Source organism: Zootoca vivipara, chromosome 1 (assembly GCF_963506605.1).
Source record: "Zootoca vivipara chromosome 1, rZooViv1.1, whole genome shotgun sequence".
In the NCBI taxonomy this organism is placed as follows: domain Eukaryota; kingdom Metazoa; phylum Chordata; class Lepidosauria; order Squamata; family Lacertidae; genus Zootoca; species Zootoca vivipara.
The window spans coordinates 7,626,432-7,650,781 of NC_083276.1; the positions used below are offsets into that span (position 1 = coordinate 7,626,432).

At 45.5% G+C, this 24,350-nt stretch overlaps 1 protein-coding gene and 1 non-coding gene across 5 annotated transcripts in view; both read right to left on the bottom strand.

Moving 5' to 3' along the window:
• Positions 1–1,746: 1,746 nt before the first annotated feature.
• Positions 1,747–24,350, bottom strand: part of RTN1 (reticulon 1) — a 137,007-nt gene continuing 114,403 nt past the window's right edge. For 2 of the 4 annotated variants that reach the window (XM_035104128.2, XM_035104140.2), the window contains 6 exons: positions 16,430–16,637; positions 14,648–14,786; positions 11,567–11,636; positions 8,358–8,404; positions 5,360–5,418; positions 1,747–3,360 (listed from right to left, as the gene is read on the bottom strand). In XM_035104128.2, the coding sequence (XP_034960019.2) occupies positions 3,318–3,360; positions 5,360–5,418; positions 8,358–8,404; positions 11,567–11,636; positions 14,648–14,786; positions 16,430–16,637 (566 nt within the window). In that variant the 3' untranslated portion in view covers positions 1,747–3,317. The remainder of the gene's footprint in view (positions 3,361–5,359; positions 5,419–8,357; positions 8,405–11,566; positions 11,637–14,647; positions 14,787–16,429; positions 16,638–24,350) is intronic. The other 2 variants (XR_004691867.2, XM_060271192.1) reach the window with 2 other exon arrangements.
• Positions 7,141–7,210, bottom strand: TRNAI-GAU (transfer RNA isoleucine (anticodon GAU)). The gene has a single exon. It is a non-coding gene; the product is annotated as a tRNA-Ile (tRNA).

Sequence of the window (24,350 nt, forward strand, 5' to 3'; positions counted from 1 at the left end):
GCTTTAATCTGGGTGAGATCGTTGTTCAGAATGCATACAGAGGAGGAAGTAGGTAGATCAGGCATAGGCAAACTCGGCCCTCCATATGTTTTTCACCTACAACTCCCATGATCTCTAGCTAGCAGGACCAATGGTCAGGGAAGATGGGGAATTGTAGTCCCAAAACATCTGGAGGGCTGAGTTTGCCTATGCCTGAGGTTCAGTCTGCTGGCAAAGCTCTAGGGATAAATCAGGCCATGTTTGGCATTGGATTTGATACAGGGGAGGAGCCATATAAATGTTCCACTGTGAGAAGAGCCTCAACAAGTGTAATATTTCCCTCAGAATCTCCTGGTTCCTTCTGCTCCATTTCCAGTCTTCCCTGTACTTAAAAGAACCATAAGTTGCCACTTCATTGCAGCCAAAAACCTCCAGAACTATTTGGCTTTTAAGGCATGCAGAATGTACAATGTTTCCAGGGAATTTAAAGGTAGTGACTGCAGGTACGATCCTGCAGTCCAAGATCATTTTGAATCTTGGGGATTACCGGTAGAAGCAAAAGCATAGTGAGTTCCTGGGACTCTGGGAGCCTGCACTGATTCTGCCTTGAGTACCGTCAAAGACTGCATTTGCACGTAACACTAAACCATGGTTTAGTGCCACAAAAATGAGCCTCCATGAGCAAGCCCTCAGCTTGTGCAATGCCTTCTCCTTGTGCGCAGGACTTCAGCAGAGTTCAGTTTGATTTTAAATAATCTTGGCACAGTGTTACGTATTAGTCAGGTGTAGCAGTGGTCAGCTGCTAAACAAGTCAACTGTAAACCATGGTTTAACTAACCACTGCTTGTTTTAAACCAGGATCCCTGGTTCTACTTCATGCTGCGATTATTTGAAAAGCAGAATTAAACATGGCAGAAGCCTGTGTCTTGACCACATAGGAGGGGGAGAAATGGAGCACAGGAGCCAGAGGTTTCGCTCAAGCTCATAGAGGCTCATCTCTGGAGCACTAAACCATAGTTTTAGCAATTCATGGAAACCAGGTCATGAATTTATGGTAGAATTTATGGTAGCTGCTGGCACTGTTTATAGTTTCCCTACCACTGCTTCCTATATAACAGAAAGCTGATTTTTCTGAAAGATATTATCCAGTTCCAGTGCTGCCAAGATGAACTTACAACCTGTTGAGGCTATTGAAGAGCCATTTCTCGGAGAGAACCTAAGCAGTGATGTGAAGTGTGAAGTGGAAGGCATTGCTGCAGAGTCATATTATTATGAGGACCTTTTGCTACATACGCAGTACATAGCTGCCAAGTACCCCGTTTTCCCCGGGAAACCCCCGTTTTTACTTACCTTTTCCCAGTGGTCCCCCGTATCACTTCATCTCCCGTTTTTCTCCGTTATTTTCTCCTGCCGGCGGCCATTTTTTCTGATTTGCCCTTCTATGGGCACCAAAAATGGCTTCAAAAGTCGCATCTATGCATGACGTGACTTGCGGTGTCGGCGCGGCCATTTTTGGTGCCCATAGAGGGGCGGGGCGACACCGGAAGTTGCGGCGCCGCACTTCCGGTCATGCGTAGAAGCTACTTTTGAAGCCGGCGGCGGCCATTTTTGGTGCCCATAGAAGGGCAAAGCGACACCGGAAGTTACGTCGACGCAACTTCCGGTGTCACACGGCTGCTGGTCCCGGATTCTGCAGTCCGGGACTTGGAAGGTAAGACGCAGTATGAAACTATGATGATAGCTGAGATTAAAATGGCAAAGAGGACCTCTTTTTTTAACATTTAGTAACATTTATTTCTGCATTCGGTATCAAGTACATAAGTGCAAATATTCAGAGTCCATAATTAAGTCCTACAGAGAACGTCATACAAATTTGTGATACATGTTACAAGCTGGAAGTCTTCAGTTCCCATACATGTTGATCAGCCTGTTGATCCCTTAAGAACAAAAAAAAAAAAGGACTGGGTGGGTTGGTTTTGCTTGATTCTTTTTTCTTTCCCCCCTCCCTTTTTTTAGAGAGTTATACAAAACGGCTTAAACCATATCATTACCGGTTTCTCTTTCGTTTTTCATTACTTGTGCTGGAAAAAAAACAACAACACTTAAGGACGTCTGTCTACGATTCTAGATAGTTAGTAAAGATAAACCCAACCAGCAAACCCAGTGGACATAGAAGCAAAACCGCATCAGTGCACTAAGCAGGAAAGCCCTAGCGACATGTAACATTAAAAGTTATCGAAGCAATGCCAATAGGAGGAGGAGGAAGAAGAAGTAGTAGTAAGAGAAGCACTAGGAAATAAAAAATAGAAAGTTCAATAGTATTTTTAGGCTCTCACCATCATGCACTTGAGAAGCAACACAATAACCACACTTAGAACACTTTTTCTCTTTACTATACTTTAGTGCTTGACACACGTGATTGCAAATAGTCTAAGAGAGTACAGAAACAGCGGGAGAGGAGAAAAAACAGCTGCTCCGTTGTTTCACATCTCTGAGATCATGGTGTTTGAAAGAGAGAGGGGTGAAGGCAGATGTACTGTATCATGTTGAGAGCGGAGGAGACCTCCGGCGGCCACCTCGGCTGCATCCAGTCCAAACGTCCCTTTCCTTTCCAGGGTCGAGCTCTGGGTTCCACCCCCCAAAAAATGACCCTGAATTGTTTAAATTTTATTGACATGGATGCTATATTTATGTTGTATTTTTACGCTGTTTTTAAAGTCGCTTTTAATTAATGTTTCATATTTGCTGTTAGCCCGGTTTTCAAATCAGGAAGGGCGGGGTATAAAAAGAAAATATTATTATTATTATGGGGGGGAAAGAGTTCTGCAATTCTGAAGCAGGAGCTGGCTGTGCGCAGTGCCGATTGGCTGGCTCCCTATGATGTCACCTAGACACTCGTCCCTCCCCATCCCCGGAGTACTTCTGCACTTAAAAAAAAAAGAAATTAAGAAGGCAATAAAAAAAAAACCCAAAGTGCCTGAAAATTGAAGTGAAGTTCTCGTTTTTATTTTTAAAAAGAAAAAGCTGGACAGCCAACCTGAAGCAAGAGGGGCTGGGGGAGGAGAGTCAGACAGCCGGTTGAACCAGTGTTCAATTCACTCTTGTGTGTGCCTGCCATTTTGGTTGTGATGAAGCCAGAAGGAAATTAGGCTCACACTGCAGCTGAGGGACACTCTGTAAGCAATCTTTCTATTTTACGTCTGCCTTCACCCAGAGAGAGAGAGAAAGAGAGAGAGAGACGAACAATAAATTATAAGTAAAAAGTAAGAACAGAGCTGTTTTCATCCCAGACCCCCTCATCATTCACGCCTGTAGGTGAGGAATTCTTGCTGCTGTTTCTACTCAGCCTTCCTCTTTGCGCCTGGGATTTTTGCTTGAATCCTAGAGATGAAAAAGGGGAGATTAAAAAGAGAGAATTAAACACTGATTCAGACAAGCCGCTCCAGAGCGTGTTTCATTTTCTCTGCTAGACAGCGCTCATATGGTACAGCTCCGTTCACTTAGAAACATTTTCAGCTAGGCTGCGCTCACTGCATGAAAAGAGACAGTGTCTTTTTGTATCCTCCTTTCTATTTAACCTAATTTGTACACCGATTAATTGCAGGAACCTCTCAGTGGTTTGCGTAAAACATAAAGGGCGCTTTAAAATTATTAATAAAAGTCGGAAGTTAAAAAGAAGTTGACTGAAAATATTTAAATACAAATAAAACCAGCAGTTAAAATACACCCCCCCTCTCCCCCTACACACACAAATGTGCGTGTCGACTTTGCATACTTCGGTAGGCTTGCTTAAACAAAAACACTATTACCAGGTGCCAAAAATAGGACAGTGGTTTGCCTGATTAAATCTCTTAAAGTCCCTCACCGCATGCCCAGTGAGAAGCTCCGCAGAGATTTGGAGAGACCAGATCAGGGCATGAAAAAGCTAAGCGAGTGTGTTTGGCTAGGACTGGAATTCACATTAATCACATGAAGAGGGGTCTGATTCTGCCTTTTAAAAACCCCGACAGGCCCATTTCAGAAAAGCTGCCTTGATAGGCAGGGAAGGGGACTCAAGGTAGGATTTGCAATGCAGAATCATAGAGGGGAGGAACCTTTTCCCCCCCCATAGCTGATATAAATAAATTGGTATTGTTAATATTATTTCGATTTCTCACCCTGCCCTTCATCGTAAGGTCCCAGGGCAGGTTACAACAACATAAAGAAAGGTAATATTAAAATCAGTTCAAACAATTCACACCAGAAGAATTGGGGTTTGTATTTGTGTGAGAGGTGTCAAAGACCAGGGTAAAGAGGTATGTCTTCAGAATACAGTGGTGCCTCGCTAGACGAATTTAATTTGTTCCACGGGTCTTTTCTTATAACGAAAAATTCGTCTAGCGAATCCCATAGGAATGCATTGTGTTTTTTTGCCCATAGGAACGCGTTAATTGAATTTCAATGCATTCCTATGGGAAACCGCGATTCGCTAGACGAATTTTTCATGAAACGAATTTGTCTAACGAGGCAACCTCCGCTCGAAAAATCCTTTCGTTAAGCGGAAATTTCGTTAAGCAGGGCATTCGTTAAGCGAGGCACCACTGTACTGCAAAAGCTGTACAATGAAGGTGCCAGACAGACCCCAGCAGGGCGGGAATTCCACAGTTTAGGGGCTGGCCTAGCAAATCCCATCTCTCTGGCTGCCTCCCCCAAAATGTCCAAGGGCAGTGTAACTAGCTATAGGGCTCTCTCTGCTGATCTGAACCCTCCACAAGGTCTGTGGGGAAGAAGGCGGTCTCTTGCAATACGAGAATCTTCCCTAACAATAGAAAGGGAGAGGATCAGCTAAGATTAATCCTTTGTAAGATTCTGCCACCTGAAAAATACGTAACTGTGAGGAGTAAAATTGGAGAGGCGAGCTGCAGGCTGTTTGGACACACACACACACACCCCAGGGAAGGTTTGACCCTTCTGCCCATAGCTGCCAAGTTCCGGCCTGAGAAATAAGGGACTGGACCGGAAATAGCAGACCGGAAGTAGTGCTGCCGCCATTTTGGAACTGGGCGGAGCATGCTCAGAAGCGACTTTTGATGCTGCTCTGCCCTGTTCCAAAATGGCCACCGCACTAGAAGTCGCGCTGCAGCCATTTTGGAACTGGGCAAAGCAGCATCTAAAGTCACTTCTGAGCATGCTCCACCCAGTTCCCAAATGGCCGTCGCGCCAGAATAAACTGGGGGAAAACAAAAAAAAATCCGATTTTTCAGCTGGGAACAGCTGGAAAAACGGGGGTTTCCCGCGGAATACGGGAGACTTGGCAGCTATGCTTCTGCCCTGAACCATCCCTACTGTATAGTTGTAAGTAACTTGACCCTCTAGGAAAACATTGGGTTAGGTGACTCACTTCGCCACGACAGTATTTATGTGGGTCCTCAGAAGCCCCAAGTATTGGTCAATCTGTGCCTGAAAAGAGAGGAGGATGGGGAAAGAAATCAGTGAGGCATCAACATGGAAGAATCACAGAAGAGTTGGAAGGGACCCTGAGGATCATCTAGTCCAACCCCCTGCAATGCAGGAATCTTTCGCCCAACGTGGGACTCGAATCCATGACCCTGGGATTAAGAGAATAATCTATACATTTGACAGAGGTAGTTCTTCAGAGCTGATGAAGCTAAATCATCATCATTTCATTATTTATACCCCGCCCATCTGGCTGGGTTTCCCCAGCCACTCTGGGCGGCTTACAGCTCTCAACAAACACACACTTTGGTCATAATCCCCGAGTGAAAAAATTCTTCCATACTTTATAGTAATATTGCCCATTTGCCCACAGTCCATTTTGTAATAATTTGTGTGCAATTGGGGACAAAATAATTAGTTAAAAAATAAGGGGAACCGGTGGGGGGAGGGGAAACTCCCCCACTGCCAAGAATAACTTCTCCCTGAGACCTATAGATTGCATTAGGAAAAACAGAGCCAAGTGTGCTAAGTGGCTCTCAAGGTGGTGGGATGCAATGGGGCCAGGACAGAGGAGGGCAGGATCTGGTGTTGGAATACTGCAACAAAACTTGTTTAAGCCGTTTTCCCAAGCTTGGGGAGTGAGGCATTTGGGCTCCGCTTCAGACAGCAAAATGTCTTTGGCCTTTATAGATTGTGCAAAATAAATAAATATATAATCTTTTTCTTTCTTTTTTTAAAAGAAAGAAACCCACACCAAATGGCTAGCGGCCAACACTTTCTCCAAACTCACCAGTGCATCTCATCGCTTCCCTATCTTTGCAAAACAGATTTTTTGTTTTGTAAAAAAAAAGATCTAGAAAAGCCCCAAGTGTGTATTCAAAATAAAGAATACGGACTGAGAAGTAAAGAGAAATTATCTGTCTATTTATTTATCTGTCTGTCTGTCTGTCTATCATCATCTCTCTATTTCTCTCTCTTTCTATCTGCACAATGGATTCGGAGAGCTGCCTGCAACAATCCTTAGTTTGAGGCCACTTTGCACATGACAGCCACCATATGGCGACCCTTCTGAATCACTCCACCGAGTGGGTGTTGCTTCATGGGGAGCTATTCATGTCCAGCATGCAAACCATGCAGTTGAACTTTTCTCCATCCCGCCCACCACAAAGTACTGGAAAAGGAAAATAGGCGAGGGAGAGAACAAAACTACCTGAACCCCGAGAGTGAGCTCCAGCACGCAAACAGCTTCCACACATGAATAGCTGCGACATGGAAGGATTCACTGGATTGGCTTTCACTTGGTGGCCCCTGACATGTACACCGCCCCATGGCTTCTCTTTGATCAAACCTTCAGCGATCTACAGAACGGGCCTGATGGCTGCTCAGGCCCCCAACCTTCTGCCACAGCCCTGCTGCATATAGCTCCACCAGAAGAGTTGATTAGGATTGCACCCTAAAATGGCAACCCAGGGCTGGATCAAGACCTTTAGAGGCCCTAAGCCAGGCATAGGCAAACTCGGCCCTCCAGATGTTTTGGGACTACAACTCCCATCATCCCTAGCTAACAGGACCAGTGCTCAGGGATGATGGGAGTTGTAGTCCCAAAACATCTGGAGGGCTGAGTTTGCCTATGCCTGCCCTAAGCACTTAAAAGATTTCCATAGGATCATAGAATTGTAGAGTCGGAAGGGATTCTGGAAATCTTCTAGTCCAACCATACGCAGCTGTCCCAAACAGGGATCGAACCTGCAACCTTGGCGTTATCAGTACCATGCTCTAACCAACTGAGCTATCCGTGTTTTGCTGTCCCTATATAGATCTAATTCAAAATATAAACAATAATATGCTGTAAAATAACTTTTTATTCTTCGCAATGAAACGAAACCTACAGTAAGATGGGAGGTAATGGTTTTTTTTCGTATCTTCTACTTTATTCTTTATTGCTACGAACAAGTTAATTACTAGCCTACAGCTGAATCTTGTGCTTTCGTGCTTTAATTAATATACAGTGGTGCCTCGACTTACGAATTTAATCCGTTCCGAAGGCACCTTCGTAAGTCGAAAAATTCGTAAGTCGAAGCAGCCCCATCTAAAAATTTGCAAGCTGAAAAATCGCTATCTAAAACCGCCGCGGTTTTCCCCCGGATGTTGAGACATTCGTAAGCACGCAGCCATTACCCCCATTCGTAAGTCGAAAAATTCGGTTGTCGAGTCGTTCGTAAGTCGAGGTACCACTGTAGATACAATTTTGTCTCAGAATTTGTAAACTGAAAAGTTACAGGTAGGTAGCCGTGTTGGTCTGCCGCAGTTGAAACAAAATTTTAAAAATCCTTCCAGTAGCACCTTAGAGACTTCAGGTATCTGAAGAAGTGTGCATGCACACAAAAGCTCACACCAATGACAAACTTAGTTGGTCTCTAAGGTGCTACTGGAAGGAAGTTATTTTATTTTGTAAACTGAAAAGTGGAGTTGCTGATCCATGGTAAATCTGGCAATGGAAAATTTCTATGGTGCCTCCCTTTTCTTGATGCCCTAAGCATGTGCTTATTTTGCTTAATGGTTAATCCAGCCGTGTGGCAGCCCTTCTGGGAACTGTTCCATTCATTTCTTGTCTCTAATCGAATGACTTTTATGGTGTTTGAGGCACAATAGGAAACTGAACAACTTGTTTGTCAGTAGATATAATAGATATGTGCATATTGCTTCATCACACCATCAACTCTCTGAAAAAACTGCCCACTACAGCTTCCTTCATGGTGGCTGAAAGGTCTCCAAGAAACTACACAATCTCCAACTGTTCACGAACCCCATGGCTGTTGGGTAAAGGACTACTGCCTTTCAACATTTCTTTAACAGCCACTTGATTCCTCTTTTGGAGGTCAACCTCCCTTACTGAGCTTTATGGATTAAGGAAACAGCTGCAAAATGGGAATTCTACGTACCTGGTACTTGTCGTATACGACAGGTAGAGTAAACATTGAGACCACAGCTAGAGAGAAGGAAAAAAGAAAGAGCATTATACCCCCAGAGTTAATAGTCTTTTTTTCCTTCTTCTTTTCCGAAACATTTGTATTAAATAAAGTTTTCCAAGCACTGATACATTTCTCAGGGAGACCCTGGAATAGGAACAAAAGTTTAGGAAGGCTTGTCATCTCTATGGCTGCAAGACTTTCTCGTGCCTAGAGCTCACTGTGAATTGTGTTCCCGACTGAAAGAAGAGGCAGAAGAAGTGAAAGTGAAGAGAGAGAGAGAGAGAAGAGAGAGAAGAGAGGGGGGAGAGGGAGAGAGAGAGAGAGAGAGAGAGAGAGAGAGAGAGAGAGAGAGAGAGAGAACAAATTTATTCAGGCAATTTGCTTTCTGTGTTAAACCTACATGCAAACAGGAGGAACAGAGATGACATTGCTAAGTTCAACCACACCCGTCACCCTCCAGCTTTTGGAGGATAAAGGTCTAAAGCAGGAAGCCTCATTTACACATTGAAGTTCCTCGCCTGATTTAGAACCCGTTACAAAGGTTGGGTTTTGCACATGAGCATGCTAGAGGCAAAGGACAAAATGGGTGTGAGCCAGAGGGCCCATGTTCTGTCACTTTCCACAAGGTGGCACTTGGGGCTGACACCCTGGGCAGGTTCTTACAATAACTGAGATACTTCATCTCAATACGTAGTTGGAAAAAAAGACCATCAGGTTCCGGTTTCCGCCTGCAGGAATGGCGGACCTGTTTTCCATCTCTCTGACCTTCGTAAGGAATTTGGCGGTTGCTAGGGGAGTAAATGGCAACCCCCTACCCTCTCCGGGGGTTACGGAGAGGGGCCGCTGGCCCGCGATGCCCCCTGACCCACTCCGACTGTTTTTGGAGTGGGGGGAGCTTGGGCTGAGCACTTACGAGGGCCAGGACTCCCGGACGCTAATCTGCATGGCGGGGATTTCCATGGTTAAAGAAGATAATTAGGCTTAAATCTATGGACATACTTCAGAAGGAGGGGAAGAAGCGCTGTTTACTGCTGAGAAATTTATGCTGCTGAAAGGAGAGGAGTCAAAGATTGTACTGCATCTGGAAGAAGGATTGATGGGGACGGAGCGATAAGGGAAGTGAGTTTTTATTTTTAATTTCCTTCATATTGCTGCATCGTACCTTCCCGGACGCGATGTCCTGGCTTGTTTGGAGTGAAAGGGAAGCAAAAGACTGTGTGAGTTGAACTTTATAACTGTTGTTACTGAGCATATTTTTTTAAAGATGTGGAGTTGCCGATGAGAAAAGCCTCCCCCTAGTCGGGCGGAAGGGGTTCTGGACGCGCTCGGAGGATTTATGAGTTGTGACGCACTTTAAATTGGAGCAGCGACCTGAAGCTAAGTTCAGCTATAGGGCAAGGAGATCCATTAATTTACCAAGAGTTTATGGTTTGATGTTTGGGTCTCCTGCCTGAAAAAGCTGTAAATTCTATAATGATCGTGAATCTTCATGGCTATGAGAGAAAGCGAAAGTGATTTGAGCTTTTTGAGATGGCGCTGCTTCGGGCTGCTTCGACGCAACAAGGAGCTCCATTAAGAAGATTTATGGGGAGGCTGGACTGATTAACTCACACAGGAGAAAGAACATCTGTGAAACTTTGTTTGATATTTATCTCAGCGGCTGGGAAACAATCGGATGAAAGTGGAAAACATCTATGTGACTGTAAGGGGAAGATCTGGATTATTATGAACTTGGAGGACGATTTGAACTTTAGAAAAAAGACGGCAGTGGACAGTTGCGAGGAATTCCCAATTTCTTGAAGCATGGGAACCCAAATAAAAAATTCTTTAGATGATTTGGCATAACATTCGGTTTGATTGATATATATATGTGTATAATTTGAAATATTGAATGTGATATAATTGGTTTTAATTGGAAAATTAATAAAAATATTTTTTTTAAAAAAAAAAAGGAAAAAAGGACCATCAGAAGCTTCCTTATATCAGATAAGACTACATAACTGTCAGAGGTTCTTGTGACTACTCTAGAGTAACGACGCTCCGCATGCTTGTCTTTCAGCCGTTTTTATTAGTGCAGGCTATTTACAGTGAGCTGGGTATGTACAACATGCCTGCTCAGTCCGATGCAGAATCCGGCACTGAACCGCCCCTTGACTTCCTCCAACATAAGAGTCTTGGGACAGCAAACCTCCTTCCCCTCCTTCTCCTGCGTAATTCCGGAACCGGAGGAAAGGGTCTACGCTCCATGTTTTCCTTCTCCCCCCCTTCCCCCCCTCTCTCTTCCTCCCTCCTGTGTAGCAGGGGCTCTCCTGTGCTGCCAGAGCCCTGGCCCTCTCTCCCCACTTCCTGACTGCTTTCCTCAGCGTCCTCGCTGCCATTGCTGCTTGGGGAGGAACTGCTTCTGATGATAGGGGGAGGTTCTCTATACTCTTTTCCCCTTACAATAACTGTATAGCCCAGTCAGGGCACCATGGTGGAGCGGCAGCACTTACCAGACCTCCCAACAGCCGTGCCACTGATGTTTACTGGGACTGGGAGGGGCAAAGCAGCAGGGAGGTTGGCATGGTTTTCTGAATGAGAACTTAAATAGTCTTTATAGGACTACCAGCCAAGAAGTTATCATTGGTCTGATTCACGCATAACACTAATCCATGGTTTACTGAAGTGTGCTTTAGTAAACCATGATTTAGCATTATGTGCAAATCCTGCCCAATGGCTAAACTCTGGTTTGTTTACAAATTAAACCATAATTTGAAGTCATGGTTGTTGTTGTCTTACCAACCTTGGTTTAACTATTATGTGTGAACTCAGCTTTGTTTGGCTATCGCCGCAAGTTACAAAGACATGAGGCCAGAGCAGCTTGAAAACAAAACAAGCTTTGGGGAAACAAGCTGTGGTTTGTTTGATTGTCTTTGAGAGAACTTATGGTTAACTCATGGTTTGTTTTTGAAATGGATTAAAACAAACCACGGCTTAGCATTCTGTGCGAACCAGGCTGGAAGGAATAGTCTTGAAAGTAACATGATATGTCAAATAAAAGTATGCTAGGAAAGGAGGCAGGAAACAATTGACACTGTAAGGAGAACACATTTCAATGGAGTTGATGAAGCTGTTTTGTCCCAAGAGATACTGCTGCCTAATTTCAAAAAAGATATCTTAAAATAAATGATTGACCTTACCCATTATCAGAAGAGTTAGGCCATTGAAGAGGGCTCCAACGTAAGTCAATAGCCACATTAGTACTGCAAACTAAATTGGAAAGACAGTAATTACATCTCCCACAAGCACACTATACTGACAATAGAAAAGTGAGAGCAGATCCAACACACATTTAAAGCACATAACTTACCCAAACAATCCTGGGAACTGTAGTTTTCCTTTGCATAGCTGTGTTTTCAAGCATCCTTAGTAAACTGCAGTTCCAAGGTTTCTTTGGAGGAAGTGATGTACTTTAAATGCACACTTAATGTGCTTTAAATGTATGGTACAGAAAACTCTGAAAAACTTTATTATTTCAGTTTCCTGATCATTATCCCCCTAGATTTATTTAGCTATGGTAAATCTGGGCTAAAATGTCATATTATATTATACAACTAAGAGTGAATTGAGGAAAATAAGCAAATATATGACTATCATTTATTTACAAGTAGGTAGCCGTGTTAGTCTGATGCAGTCAAAAAAAATAATCCTTCCAGTAGCACCTTAGAGACCAACGAAGTTTTTCATAGGTATGAGCTTTCGTGTGCATGCACACGAAAGCTCATACCTATGGCAAACTTAGTTGGTCTCTAAGGTGCTACTGGAAGGATTTTTTAAATATCATTTATTTGTACAGGCTGCAGAACTGAGTTTCTACTTGGCACAGAACTGGGCTTTCTCTTAATGCAAAACATATCTTATTTTATTAAAAAAACTTTTATTATAAGAAACAAATAATATTCCTGATAACATACACAGCAAAAACACAACTAAACAATATAGACATGCAGAACAGTGTGTGAAAACATCAAATCCCATAGGCAGATGAGGAGTAGGATGTCTATGTTATATGTTTGTGTTTCTTTGACATTTAGGTCATTTCTGGGACTACCCTTAAAACAAAACCCCCAAAGTGTTGTTACAAATTTGAATGCATATTTTATGAGTTCCATATCTGCGTATCCCTGACTGGGATATGTGTCTCACCATCTTCCTCAGAACATTAAAAATAAAAATAAAACCACAAAAAGCCCAACCAAACCACAGACTGCATGCAGCTGTATCTATACTATCTTTTGTTTCAATTAATCGATTTACGGAGGCCCTTTTCCCATGGATTACTTTTAATTCTACACTGCCTTGGAAGAAATCAATAAGTAATTAGCTCACATGGGCACATTCCCAAAATACATGTGTGCAATGCACTCAGGGTTTCAAAGCATCCCCTACTCCACCACTGTTATGGGTTAAACCACAGAGCCTAGGGCTTGCAGATCAGAAGGTCGGGGGTTCGGATCCCCGTGATGGGGTGAGCTCCCGTTGCTCGGTCCCAGCTCCTGCCAACCTAGCAGTTCAAAAGCACGTCAAAGTGCAAGTAGATAAATAGGTACCGCTCCGGCGGGAAGGTAAACAGTGTTTCCGTGTGCTGCTCTGGTTCGCCAGAAGCGGCTTTGTCATGGTGGCCTCATGACCTCCAAGCTGTACGCCGGCTCCCTCAGCCAGTAAAGTGAGATGAGCGCTGCAACCCCAGAGTCGGTCACGACTGGACCTAATGGTCAGGGGTCCCTTTACCTTTACCCTGCCGTGAACAAGCCTACAACGGCCTCCTCCTTCTGAATTAAAACATGTGCATTTATCTTAGATCAGGTCTCTAAACCAGTGTTCTTTAGCTTTGAGTCTCCACATCACGCAGGACTCTCCTCGAGTGTAGTGTCAGAGGGGGAGATGAGCCAGCAGAACTGGGACTGTCCTGCTTCTGGGTAGCAAGGTCAACCTCTGACTCCTCTCTCTCTCTCTGAATCTGTGCTCACACTGTGAAACTCAGCCTCTAAGCCTGTCTTGGGCTGGCCTCCTTCTCCTGACCCCTTCCCCTTGTTCGCTCAAACCCCCTGCTTCTAGCACCTCCCAGTTTGTCCCTTCTGCAGACTGCTCTTCAGTGTCCCTGCTCTTCAGTGTCCCACCACCAGTATCCGGAATCTAAGTCATCTTCTTCTGTGCTCTCCCTGGGGGGCTCTTGAGTGGCCGGCACCCACCACTCTCCCTCATCCGGCCAGTCCCTGATACCTGGCTTGCCCAAAGCAGCCTCACGGGCCAGGTGGCGAAGCCTGGGGTGCTTCGTTACACAAGAAGAGCCTGCTGGATCAGCCCAGGGGCCCCATCTAGTCCAGCATCCTGTTCTCGCAGTAGTCAAGGAGGTTCCCACCCCAGAAGCAGTAAATTCCGTATGTGAATTATGTCTTGCACAAAGGAGTTACAGGTGAAACTCAGAAAATTAGAATATCGTCGAAAAGTGCATTTATTTCAGTAATGCAACTTACTGTTTTTTATTTCTCTTTTAATTTTTACAAATGCTTTCTTTTGGAAATTCCACAGTAATAGAACAAATACAGTGGTACCTCGCAAGACGAAAATAATTCGTTCTGTGGGTCGCTTCGTCTAACGAGGTTTTCGTCTTGTGGAAACAAACGGCAGACGGCAAAAAAAAAAGCGGCAAAAAAAAAATCCGTCTTGCGAGACGCGGCCATAGAAAGCTTCGTCTTGCGAGGCAACAAAGAATCGCTAGACACTTTCGTCTAGTGAGTTTTTCATTGCGCGAGGCATTCAGCTTGCGAGGTACCACTGTACCGTAGTTACAATAATACAAAAATAAACAAGAATAAACATCGCTATTACATTTCATTAATTACATTCCATTTATATTGACCTGCCTAATGACAAATAATTACAACAAATATAGGCTTGACATATCTTGCTTTGCACGTCATGCATCTATCTCATATACTGGTTTCACCTTTTAAGTTGCATTACTGAAATAAATGCACTTTTCGACGATATTCTAATTTCCCGACCTTCACCTATATTTTGCCTGCTCTGAACCGATCCATTTCATTGGGTGACCCTGTGTTCTGGTGTCATGAGAGAAGGAAGAATAAAACCGGGCAATGCCCTCTCCCCTCCATTTGTAATAGCAGGAATCTCCCTTTCGGAAGCCTCCCAATCCATTGATCTGGAAACCCTGAGGACCCAAGTTTGGCTCGCCTCTGTTTTTGCCGCCCACGTACTTTTAAGGAATCCACCAGGTCCTGGACCAGGAAAAGCCGCCTGAGTTCTTTGACTGTGCAGTTCACGTACGACTGGAGGCAATCTGTGTATTTCTGAATCTGTTCCTGGGAGAGCGACATTTCCAGTTCCAAGTAGCTTCTGTCAAAAAAGTGTAACTTAGATCATGAAAACACCAGTGTTAATGCCAAGGAGTTTCCCCCACTGGGCTCTTCTCCCCCCTTCCTTGCACATCTTTGGACTGCAGACAGAAACATGCAGACTATATGGGGCACATGCAGAGCATAATATAGCTTTCTCCTAGGGGTGGAGAATTCTGTCCATTTCAATTTATGTATTTCAGTTTCTCACTTTTCCAATCCTCAGTTCACCACATTTCCACATAATTAATTTCCTAACATCTTATTGGGCGTTTCTCCTAAGGTACACAATTTTGCCTAACGTGCAAGTTATTTGTTTATTTCATTAAATTTATACACCACTTGATGGTTGTTGGTGTTTTTTTTTAAAAAAAACACACACCTTCAAAGCAGTTTACAAAAAGATTAAACAATAAAATAAAGAAAACATTACTACCCTACTTCAAAACATAACATTAACATAGTAAATACGTTTGTGCAAGCAGTTTTTCCTAATGGTGAAAATAACAGAAAATGCATTCTAATTTATATACATTTGTTTGGAGACTTTCCCCTAATATATGAATTTTTCTCATACATTTCTGGTTGGGGAAATGCACTACAAAATTTGGATAAGAATTTATGAAGGATAGCTTGTGTTTTGGTTTGCAAACTGTTTTGAGAAATCTGTCACAACCTGAAGTTGCCCCCATGCCCCACCTCCCACTGGACCCAATTCACCGCCTCACTGTTCCTCCAGACCAAAAGCCTATTTGTCTTGCGTTCTCCAACCGCCAGAACCTACACACAGCGGGTGGCATTGTGGTCTAAACCACTGAGCCTCTTGGGCTTGCCAATCAGAAAGTTGGCGGTTCGAATCCGCGCAACAGGGTGAGCTCCCGTTGCTCTGTCCCAGCTTCTGCCAACTTAGCAGTTGGAAAGCACGCCAGTGCAAGTAGATAAATAGGTACCACTGCGGTGGGAAGGTAAACGGCGTTTCTGTTGCGCTCTGGCACTCATCACGGTCTTCTGTTGCGCCAGAAGCGGTTTAGTCCTGCTGGCCACATGACCCAGAAAGCTGTCTGTGGACAAACGCCGGCTCCCTCGGCCTGAAAGCGAGATGAGCGCCGCAACTCCATAGTCGCCTTTGACTGGACTTAACTGTCCAGGGGTCCTTTACCTTCTCTTTTACCCACAGCCTTTCTATAAACTCTAATGATGCCACTGTTGCTTCTTTGACAGAAGCACCTTGTCCACTTGCCTCCCCAAGAATTGGCCTTGAGAAACAGGAAGAGGACTAAAGGGAGGGGGTAAGGTGCAGGTAAGAAGGTGGAAATTGTGTCCATGGGGAGAAACAGCCTTGATAATCTGTCAAGTTGCTTGCATTGCTTGGTTGTCTGCACACCTATGCAGGAGCTACTATGCGTTTAGCAGATTCTCCGCCCTGCTTTCCTGTTAGCGTGCTCAAAGCACGACATATACACCAAGGGACACATGCTCACGAAATGACACAAGGCAAGCAGCCCCACAGGTGCAGGTGGTGCCCAGACACCTGGATTTAGCAAGCAGGGAGTGGGGAAATCACAGTGGCAATTTGTTGTTGTTGTTCTTGTTGTTTTACTGGCAAAATCAAGTGCCCTGGGTAATAACTGCAGAGCAACTCACTTGAATGGGTGGCCTTCATCGGTTTTCTGCACAGCCTGTAGGACTGACTTGTAGATTCTGAAGCTGATGGTGGCCGAGAGAGCCGCTAGCGCCAGGTACGCAATCACACTGACGACGCTGAACTGGGTCAGGGAGAACAGCAACAGCAGGACGCTCCCAAACGTGATGCCTGTCTGCTTGATGTCACGCCAGTATAACAGGTCGATAGCTGGGAAGAGAAAGAAAGGAGGGGGGGGGAGAGGCAAATCGTTAAAACCAGACTCTGGAATGGTGACAACGAAGCCTGCCACTGCAAATGCAAGAGTAATGAGCTCTTTGGCATAGTTGCAACTGGAGTAAATAATTACAGTTGTGTAAACAGAGCCGAACAAGCCCAGGCTAGCAAAGCTCCATTGAAATTCATTCAGTGCAGTTTACTGGTCGCCTAACTGCCTTTATAACCCAGGGGTCGCCAAGGTTTACCTCACCTGGGCCAGTTCACTCCAGCAGAGATCCCTCTGTGGGCTGGATTGCGTGCGCACGTGAGTGTGCACGCCTGCAATTTCCGGCGTCTGCGCAGACACAATTTCCAGCCTCTGCGTCTGCGCAGACACGGTTTTCACTGTCATAGAAACATAGAGTTGGAAGAGACCACAAGGGCCATCCAGTCCAACCCCCTGCCGTGCAGGAAACACCATCAAAGCATTCCTGACAGATGGCTGTCAAGCCTCTGCTTAAAGACCTCCAAAGAAGGAGATTCCACCACACTCCTTGGTAGCAAATTCCACTGTCGAACAGCTCTTACTGTCAGGAAGTTCTTCCTAATGTTTAGGTGGAATCTTCTTTCTGGAAGTTTGAATCCGTTGCTCCGTGTCCGCTTCTCTGGAGCAGCAGAAAACAACCTTTCTCCCTCCTCTATATGACATCTTTTTATATATTTGAACATGGTTATCATATCACCCCTTAACCTTCTCTTCTCCAGGCTAAACATACCCAGCTCCCTAAGCCGTTCCTCATAAGGCATCGTTTCCAGGCCTTTGACCATTTTGGTTGCCCTCTTCTGGACATGTTCCAGCTTGTCAGTATCCTTCTTGAACTGTGGTGAACTCTTCCAACTCTATGATTCTAATGAATGATCTCCGTAGACAACTGGATCAAGGCGGGTCAGGACTGCTGATTCTCTTAGATTTGTCAGCAGATTTGTCATCTTCTGGACCACTGCCTCGCCGACGTGGGGATACAGGGCACAGCCCAACAATGGCTCAATCCAAATCCAAACCCAACTCTTCGCATACCCACACAGAGTAGTTTGGTTTCTACATACATAGACAAGCAAGAGTCCAAGGGCACATTCCAGCCAGGCAAAAACATTTGGGGACATTGAGCAGTGTGGCTGGGTGAATTCTGAGCACAGATGTAAGAGTCCTGAAAAGGTGCGTTCTTGGTCCAATGTAGGAAATCTACCACTCAGCTCACAAAAGCATCTCAAATAGCCCAGCTTTTAAACAGCTGCCTACCCAGATGACACAGCAACACACAGATCTTCCCACCACCCGCTGTCAGAATTCTTGTTTCGTGGCATTAATCCAATAATAACTGGCTAATTATATAATGACCCATTAGCATTTATTTTGACTCAGAAGCTCCCATTTGCCATCTTATCACTGACACTTTCCCCCTTTCTTCTGAAGATGCCTTTCCCTCTTTGAAGCGGGGGAAACATGGTGTGCGTTTGTTTGAAGGAAGAGAAGAAAGGGATGACTGTTAATTCAGGTGCATCAGCAAAGATCCGACAAGGAATCAAAACCCGTGGCTGGGAGGTGTATGCACAGGAGGTGTGAAGGAGAAGCTGTTGACATCATCTGCCAGCCAAATGAATGAATAATGAATAGCTTTTGTACGCCTCAAGCATCTATCCCCGTGTAGGTCTGCAGAATTTCTTATTGATCCTGGCAATTTCTCCATGTAAGGAGTTTGTTGTCATCTACCTTCTTTAATTTTTTTGCCTTGCTTCATCTCCCTCTTTTAATTCCTTAGTGTCTCTGACTCAGGGAAGACCAGCGGCGCCTAGAACTCCCCAGAGACAATTTCCTAGTCTTATTAAAGCTCTTTTCATCTTCCCCTGAAATTCCTCAGAGGTTTGTCTGTCCATGGATGAAATGACAAATTGGCCAAATTGGGTTCTGCTTTAGGCAAACGTGGCAAAATTCAGTGACAAACTCATGATGTGCCACCTCCTGCCACCCATGGAAAACTTAGAATCATAGAATCATAGAATCCTAGAGTTGGAAGAGACCACAAGGGCCATCCAGTCCAACCCCCTGCCAAGCAGGAAACACCATCAAAGCATTCCTGACAGATGGCTGTCAAGCCTCTGCTTAAAGACCTCCAAAGAAGGAGACTCCACCACACTCCTTGGCAGCAAATTCCACTGCCGAACAGCTCTTACTGTCAGGAAGTTCTTCCTAATGTTTAGCTGGAATTTTCTTTCTTGTAGTTTGAATCCGTTGCTCCGTGTCCGCTTCTCTGGAGCAGCAGAAAACAACCTTTCTCCCTCCTCTATATGACATCCTTTTATATATTTGAACGTGGTTATCATATCACCCCTTAACCTTCTCTTCTCCAGGCTAAACATACCCAGCTCCCTAAGCCGTTCCTCATAAGGTATCGTTTCCAGGCCTTTGACCATTTTGGTTGCCCTCTTCTGGACACGTTCCAGCTTATCAGTATCCTTCTTGAACTGTGGTGCCCAGAACTGGACACAGTACTCCAGGTGAGGTCTGACCAGAGCAGAATACAGTGGTACTATTACTTCCCTTGATCTAGATGCTATACTCCTATTGATGCAGCCCTTGACTGGTCCTAAAACAGTTGCTTCTTACTTCGAAATTTCTCAAATGTTTCCCTCCGGATTTGTTTCGGATTTGACTTTGGGTAAAACTTCCATGTCTAATCTAGTCAGAGTTCTATCATTAAATCCTTCGAGGCCAGGACTACGAGGTCTTTACATGCTGATTCTGTATTATTATTATTTATTGAATATATGCACTGCCCTATACCTGGGGGTTTCGGGGCAGCTCACAGAATAAAAACTCTGTAGAGCTGCAGAATTCAGCCGAATAATCCACTGGAAACATTTTGATGGCCCAAAACCCTAATCAGTTAGCAGAATTTTAAAATAGCAGAATTTGTAAAAATTGCAGATAGAAAGCTTTCTATGTAGCTACTTCAGAAATATAAGAAGAGGTGGCTTGTAAGGATAAACATGCACAGAGTGGTTGGGAAAACACAGCCAGATGGGTGGGGTATTATTATTATTATTATTATTATTATTATTATTATTATTATTATTATTATTATCCCCCCACCCCATCAATGTTACTCCTTTCTCCTCCATGCAGCATCTTTATTTTGTAAGCCATCTTTCCTTATTCGCTCATTTGAATTGTGCTGAGCCCTGACCTGGCACCAGAAACTGAGTCCTCCGAGAATGAACCAGGCACCCTGCAGCCTGAGGACCTTGCAGAGCAGGCAGGGGCCCCAGGAAGCGCAGCCGAGGATCCGCTTGAGGAACCCTCTGGAGGGAGAGCTACTGAAGAACACCTCGAGCTGCCAGGGGAAGGAGATGGGGCCACCCCTAGCCCTTGAGAATGCTAGTGCCGAAAGGTCCCGGTCGAAGAGACAGCAGCTTGTGTCTACAGACCTGGAGTCGTCATGCAGCCACTGAGAAATAAACATGCAACCACTGGAAATGCAAAATAGCTGCTCACTGGATAGATCAGGGGCCCCCAGACTACGACCCCGAGGCTCTTTTATGCGGCCCCCGGGGACCCCCGCCGCCCGCTGCTACCACCGCGGTGCGACACGGCTGCCGACTTCCGACCCAGAAAAGTGACGGAAATAGCTTGTGCACGCGCGCGTCATTTCCGGTGTACTTCCGGGTCGGAGGAGGCTTCTGCACATGCACACAAGCTATTTCCGGCGCTTTCCAGGTCGGGGAGTGTGCCAGAAATAGCATGCGCTCCCGCGCCCCCACCCTCTGGCCCACCACGCAATCGGCGCAGCGGGCATCCGACCCAAAGCTGGGTAAGTTTGGGGACCCCTGGGATAGAGCATGAGGCTCTTTATCTAAGGATTGTGATTTTGAGCCCCTGGTTGGGCAAAATATTCCTTTGGGCAAAAGATGACCCTTGTGGTCCCTCTCAATTCTACAGTATGATTCTACGTTTAAGCCGGAGGCTTTTTAAAAAAATCAAAAGCTGAAAAGCGTGCTTTTGTGGCCAACCTCTGCAGTCCCCAAGAGCTGTCCAGGGTCCTGAATCTGAAGACGGACCTGCTCCCTGTTACTCACTACAACATTCTGCTGCCTACTCTTGGTTGTTTTCTGCTCTGAGCCGGTCCTCCAGATTGTGACCAACACCCTTGCTAGGAGGAGGTCTGCAGCTCACAGGGAAAACATGCATGTCTTGCATGCAAAGGGTCCAAGGCATCACTGGGTCTGATCCAGTGAACTCTTCTTATGTTCATGCGGAGTATCTGGCATTCCTAAATGCAGCTGGGAAATACTCTTGTCTGAAGCCCTAAAGATCTGCCACTTGTCAGGGGAGAGCCTTCTGAGCTAGATCAATCACAGCCTGACGTATGCTATATGTTTCTGTTGGCTTTCAACCCAGCCAGGGGAAGAGAGGCGGTGGGAAGCCCTGTTGCACCAGCAGAAATCCAGGCATGGCCTTCTAAGGAAAGTGAATCGCAGCCACAGGGAGACACTGTGCAAGATCCACAGCTCTCCAGTGGATTTATGCTTCTTGCTTTTTTTTAAGGCAGGGGGAAATCTCTGCTCGGGACAAATAAATGAAAGCGCTTACTTATGGATGTAACCGTTGCTGATAGGGATTCGTTTTTTGACAGCACTACTGGAAAACAAGGGAAAGGGCTGGCTCGTTAGGAGATTGATCCTGCACAAACAAGCAGATTCATCACCTGGCAAAAGCTGTAAACCGAGGGGTGGCAGCAGCTCTGAGGACAAAACGGCTGCAGCTCAGTGTCGGAGCATCTGCTTTGCATGCAGAAAGACCCTGGGTCAAATGCTGGCATCTCCAGGTGGGGCTGGGAATGTCCGCTGTCTGTAAACTTGGAAAGCTGCTGCCAGTCAGTGTAGACATTACTGAGCTAAATGGCCCAATGGTCTAACTCAGGCATCCCCAAACTTTGGCCCTCCAGATGTTTTGGACTACAATTCCCATCTTCCCTGACCACTGGTCCTGCTAGCTAGGGATCATGGGAGTTGTAGGCCAAAACATCTGGAGGGCTACAGTTTGGGGGTGCCTGGTCTAACTCTATATAAAGAGACCCCCTGTCTTCCAATGCAACAGTCTCTCATCGCTCACTGTCAGTGCCAACATTCACCAGCAAAAGATGAGGCAACCTGAATTCACATCTGAAAACAGGCGCAGATCACATTAAAAATGCCTCTTATCTCATTTCCTTGATGCATGCTATATGCCAGGCAGCGTTTCTTTCCGGAGCCTTCTAACAATGCCTACTAACAAGTAAAAAAAAAAAACAATTTTTTTTTGCAAAACAAATAATTTGAAAAGCATATTGTTGACAACACTGAAGCAAAGAATAAATAAAAAAATCTTTAAATAGCACCAGTCAATGGGGTGGATGAAGTGTTAGGGCAGGAAAACTGCAGAGAAGCCATATGATTTCTTTGCATCAGTCTTCGATGCAGGAGATGTTGGGAGGATGGTGGCTAACAGATTGAGGTTGAATCCTGACAAGATAGAAGTACTGTTCGTGGGGGACAGGAGGCGGGCAGGTGTGGAGGATTCTCTGGTTCTGAATGGGGTAACTGTGCCCCTGAAGGACCAGGTGCGCAGCCTGGGAGTCATTTTGGTTTACCATAGCAGTGGTAGGTGGGGCCAGAGGCAAGTGCCTTGGGGAGAAGGGGCGTGGCCTAGGAGCATCCCACAGGTCAGACAGAGAGGACCCCAGGGCTGCATTTTGCCCCTGACCCTGAGGTCCCCCACCTCTGACATAAGCTGTGATTGCTAAATGAACCATTTTAGGAGGCAGTATATACAGGGGCAGAGCAAGCAGGGAGCGGGGGGTGGTCCGCCCCAAGCGACGCCCGGGGGGTGTGTGTGACAGACACTCGGCCTCCCTGGCCTCCGCCCGCAAATGCGAAGTCCGTTTGGGGTGCCGCTGGCGTGCGCCACCGCCACAGTGTTCCACCGCAGACCAGCAGCACCCTGATCGGACTGCGCAAGCACCGGATCTAGCGCGTGCGCAGTCAGCACAGGGTCACGGTGACGTCACTGTGCTGACTGCACACGCGCTGGATCCGGCGCTATGTAACAACGCATGTGTCGTTACGTAACACGCATGTGTCATTACGTAGCGACGCCGCGCCCCCGGGTGCATGGCAATTTGCCGCCCCGGGTGCCGCGGCGTCTCCCTACGCCCCTGATATATATATATTTTTCTCTCTATATGAATATCATCTCCTGTGCTGCCTTCAAGCCCTTTGCTTCACAGCACTCTTGGAAATAATATTCAGGATCAGACAGACCCTTTGACCCATCCATCAGGGTTTTCCGTACATGTGCTGTGCAGGCCAAGGCCTTAGCAATAGCAAAAAGCCTTGTTTTAGACCAGTGTAGTAGTGGTGCCAGAACGGATTTACCTCACAGGTGACTCTAACACCTGAGGAAAAAAACATTTTAAGTACCTGTATCAGTACTGACACATAGTCAACACTGTTGTTGTTTTCTCCACCCCACCCCCAACCTTCATTGGCAAAATTTACACGGTAAGCTGCATGGGGCAGAGACCTGCCCATTTGCTTTCTGCTATTGATATGGATATGGATGGCACTATATAGCCAAATCACCTTCCTCATTCTGATCTTTTCTTGCAACACATGAGGTGAAGGATCATCATATTACTAGGTACCAGGCGCCATACTAGATACTTCTGAAGAAAGTCTAATTTCTACAGTACCCACAATTCTTCAGCTAAAATGAGGAATTGTTAATCATTCCGATGCGGAATCGGCCATTTCAAACACATCACAAGCACAAAAAACCCTGGTGCTCTTAGAAAGGCAATGGGTTGGATCCCAAAGTCTACTACAAAGAGTTTCATATGTTGGAGAAAGAATACAATAGACAACCACTGCCCCTCCTTCCTAGGGCAGATTTAGACATCATGCCAAACCATGGTTTCTAAAACCATAGTTTGGAGTTATGCTTGAATCTACATCCACACACAGTGGTACCTCGGTTTAAGAACACCCCTGTTTACGAACTATTTGGTGTACAAACTCTGCAAAACCAGAAGTAGTGTCCCGGTTTGCGAACTTTACCTCGGTCTAAGGACAGAATCCGAACGGTGGAAGGGCACTGGCGGTGGGAGGCCTCATTAGGGAAAGCGCACCTCGGTTTAAGAACGCTTTCAGTTTAAGAACGGACTTCCTGAACGGATTAAGTTCGTAAACCGAGGTACCACTGTATATACACCATGACTTGGGAGGGCTGCCATCCCAAGAAATTAAACCATGGTTTGGAGCTGGTTTTCAAACCCAGTTAAGTGGGATTTGCTGTTATGTCTGAATCCACAAACCATTAGGAAGCCACAGAACTATGGCTTCTCTTCATGAGGCTGTTATGTCATGGAGACGGGGAATTGTTCTGCCTTAAGAGGCTGCAGTTGCACCATGGAGACAAGGCTGAACTTATGAACCTGAGTGTTGAGCCGAAGGAAAATGATAGCAAACGAACAAAACCCTGTTCTGCCTAATGTACAGCAGGAAGGTCAAACCATTGTGTGGGCTCTTCAACTGTGGTTAACAAAAACCACAGTTTGAGGTGGAGCTTGAACTGAGAAGGGGAGCTTTAATAATGGTCATTTTATCTTTTATAAATTGCGGCTTCCTATT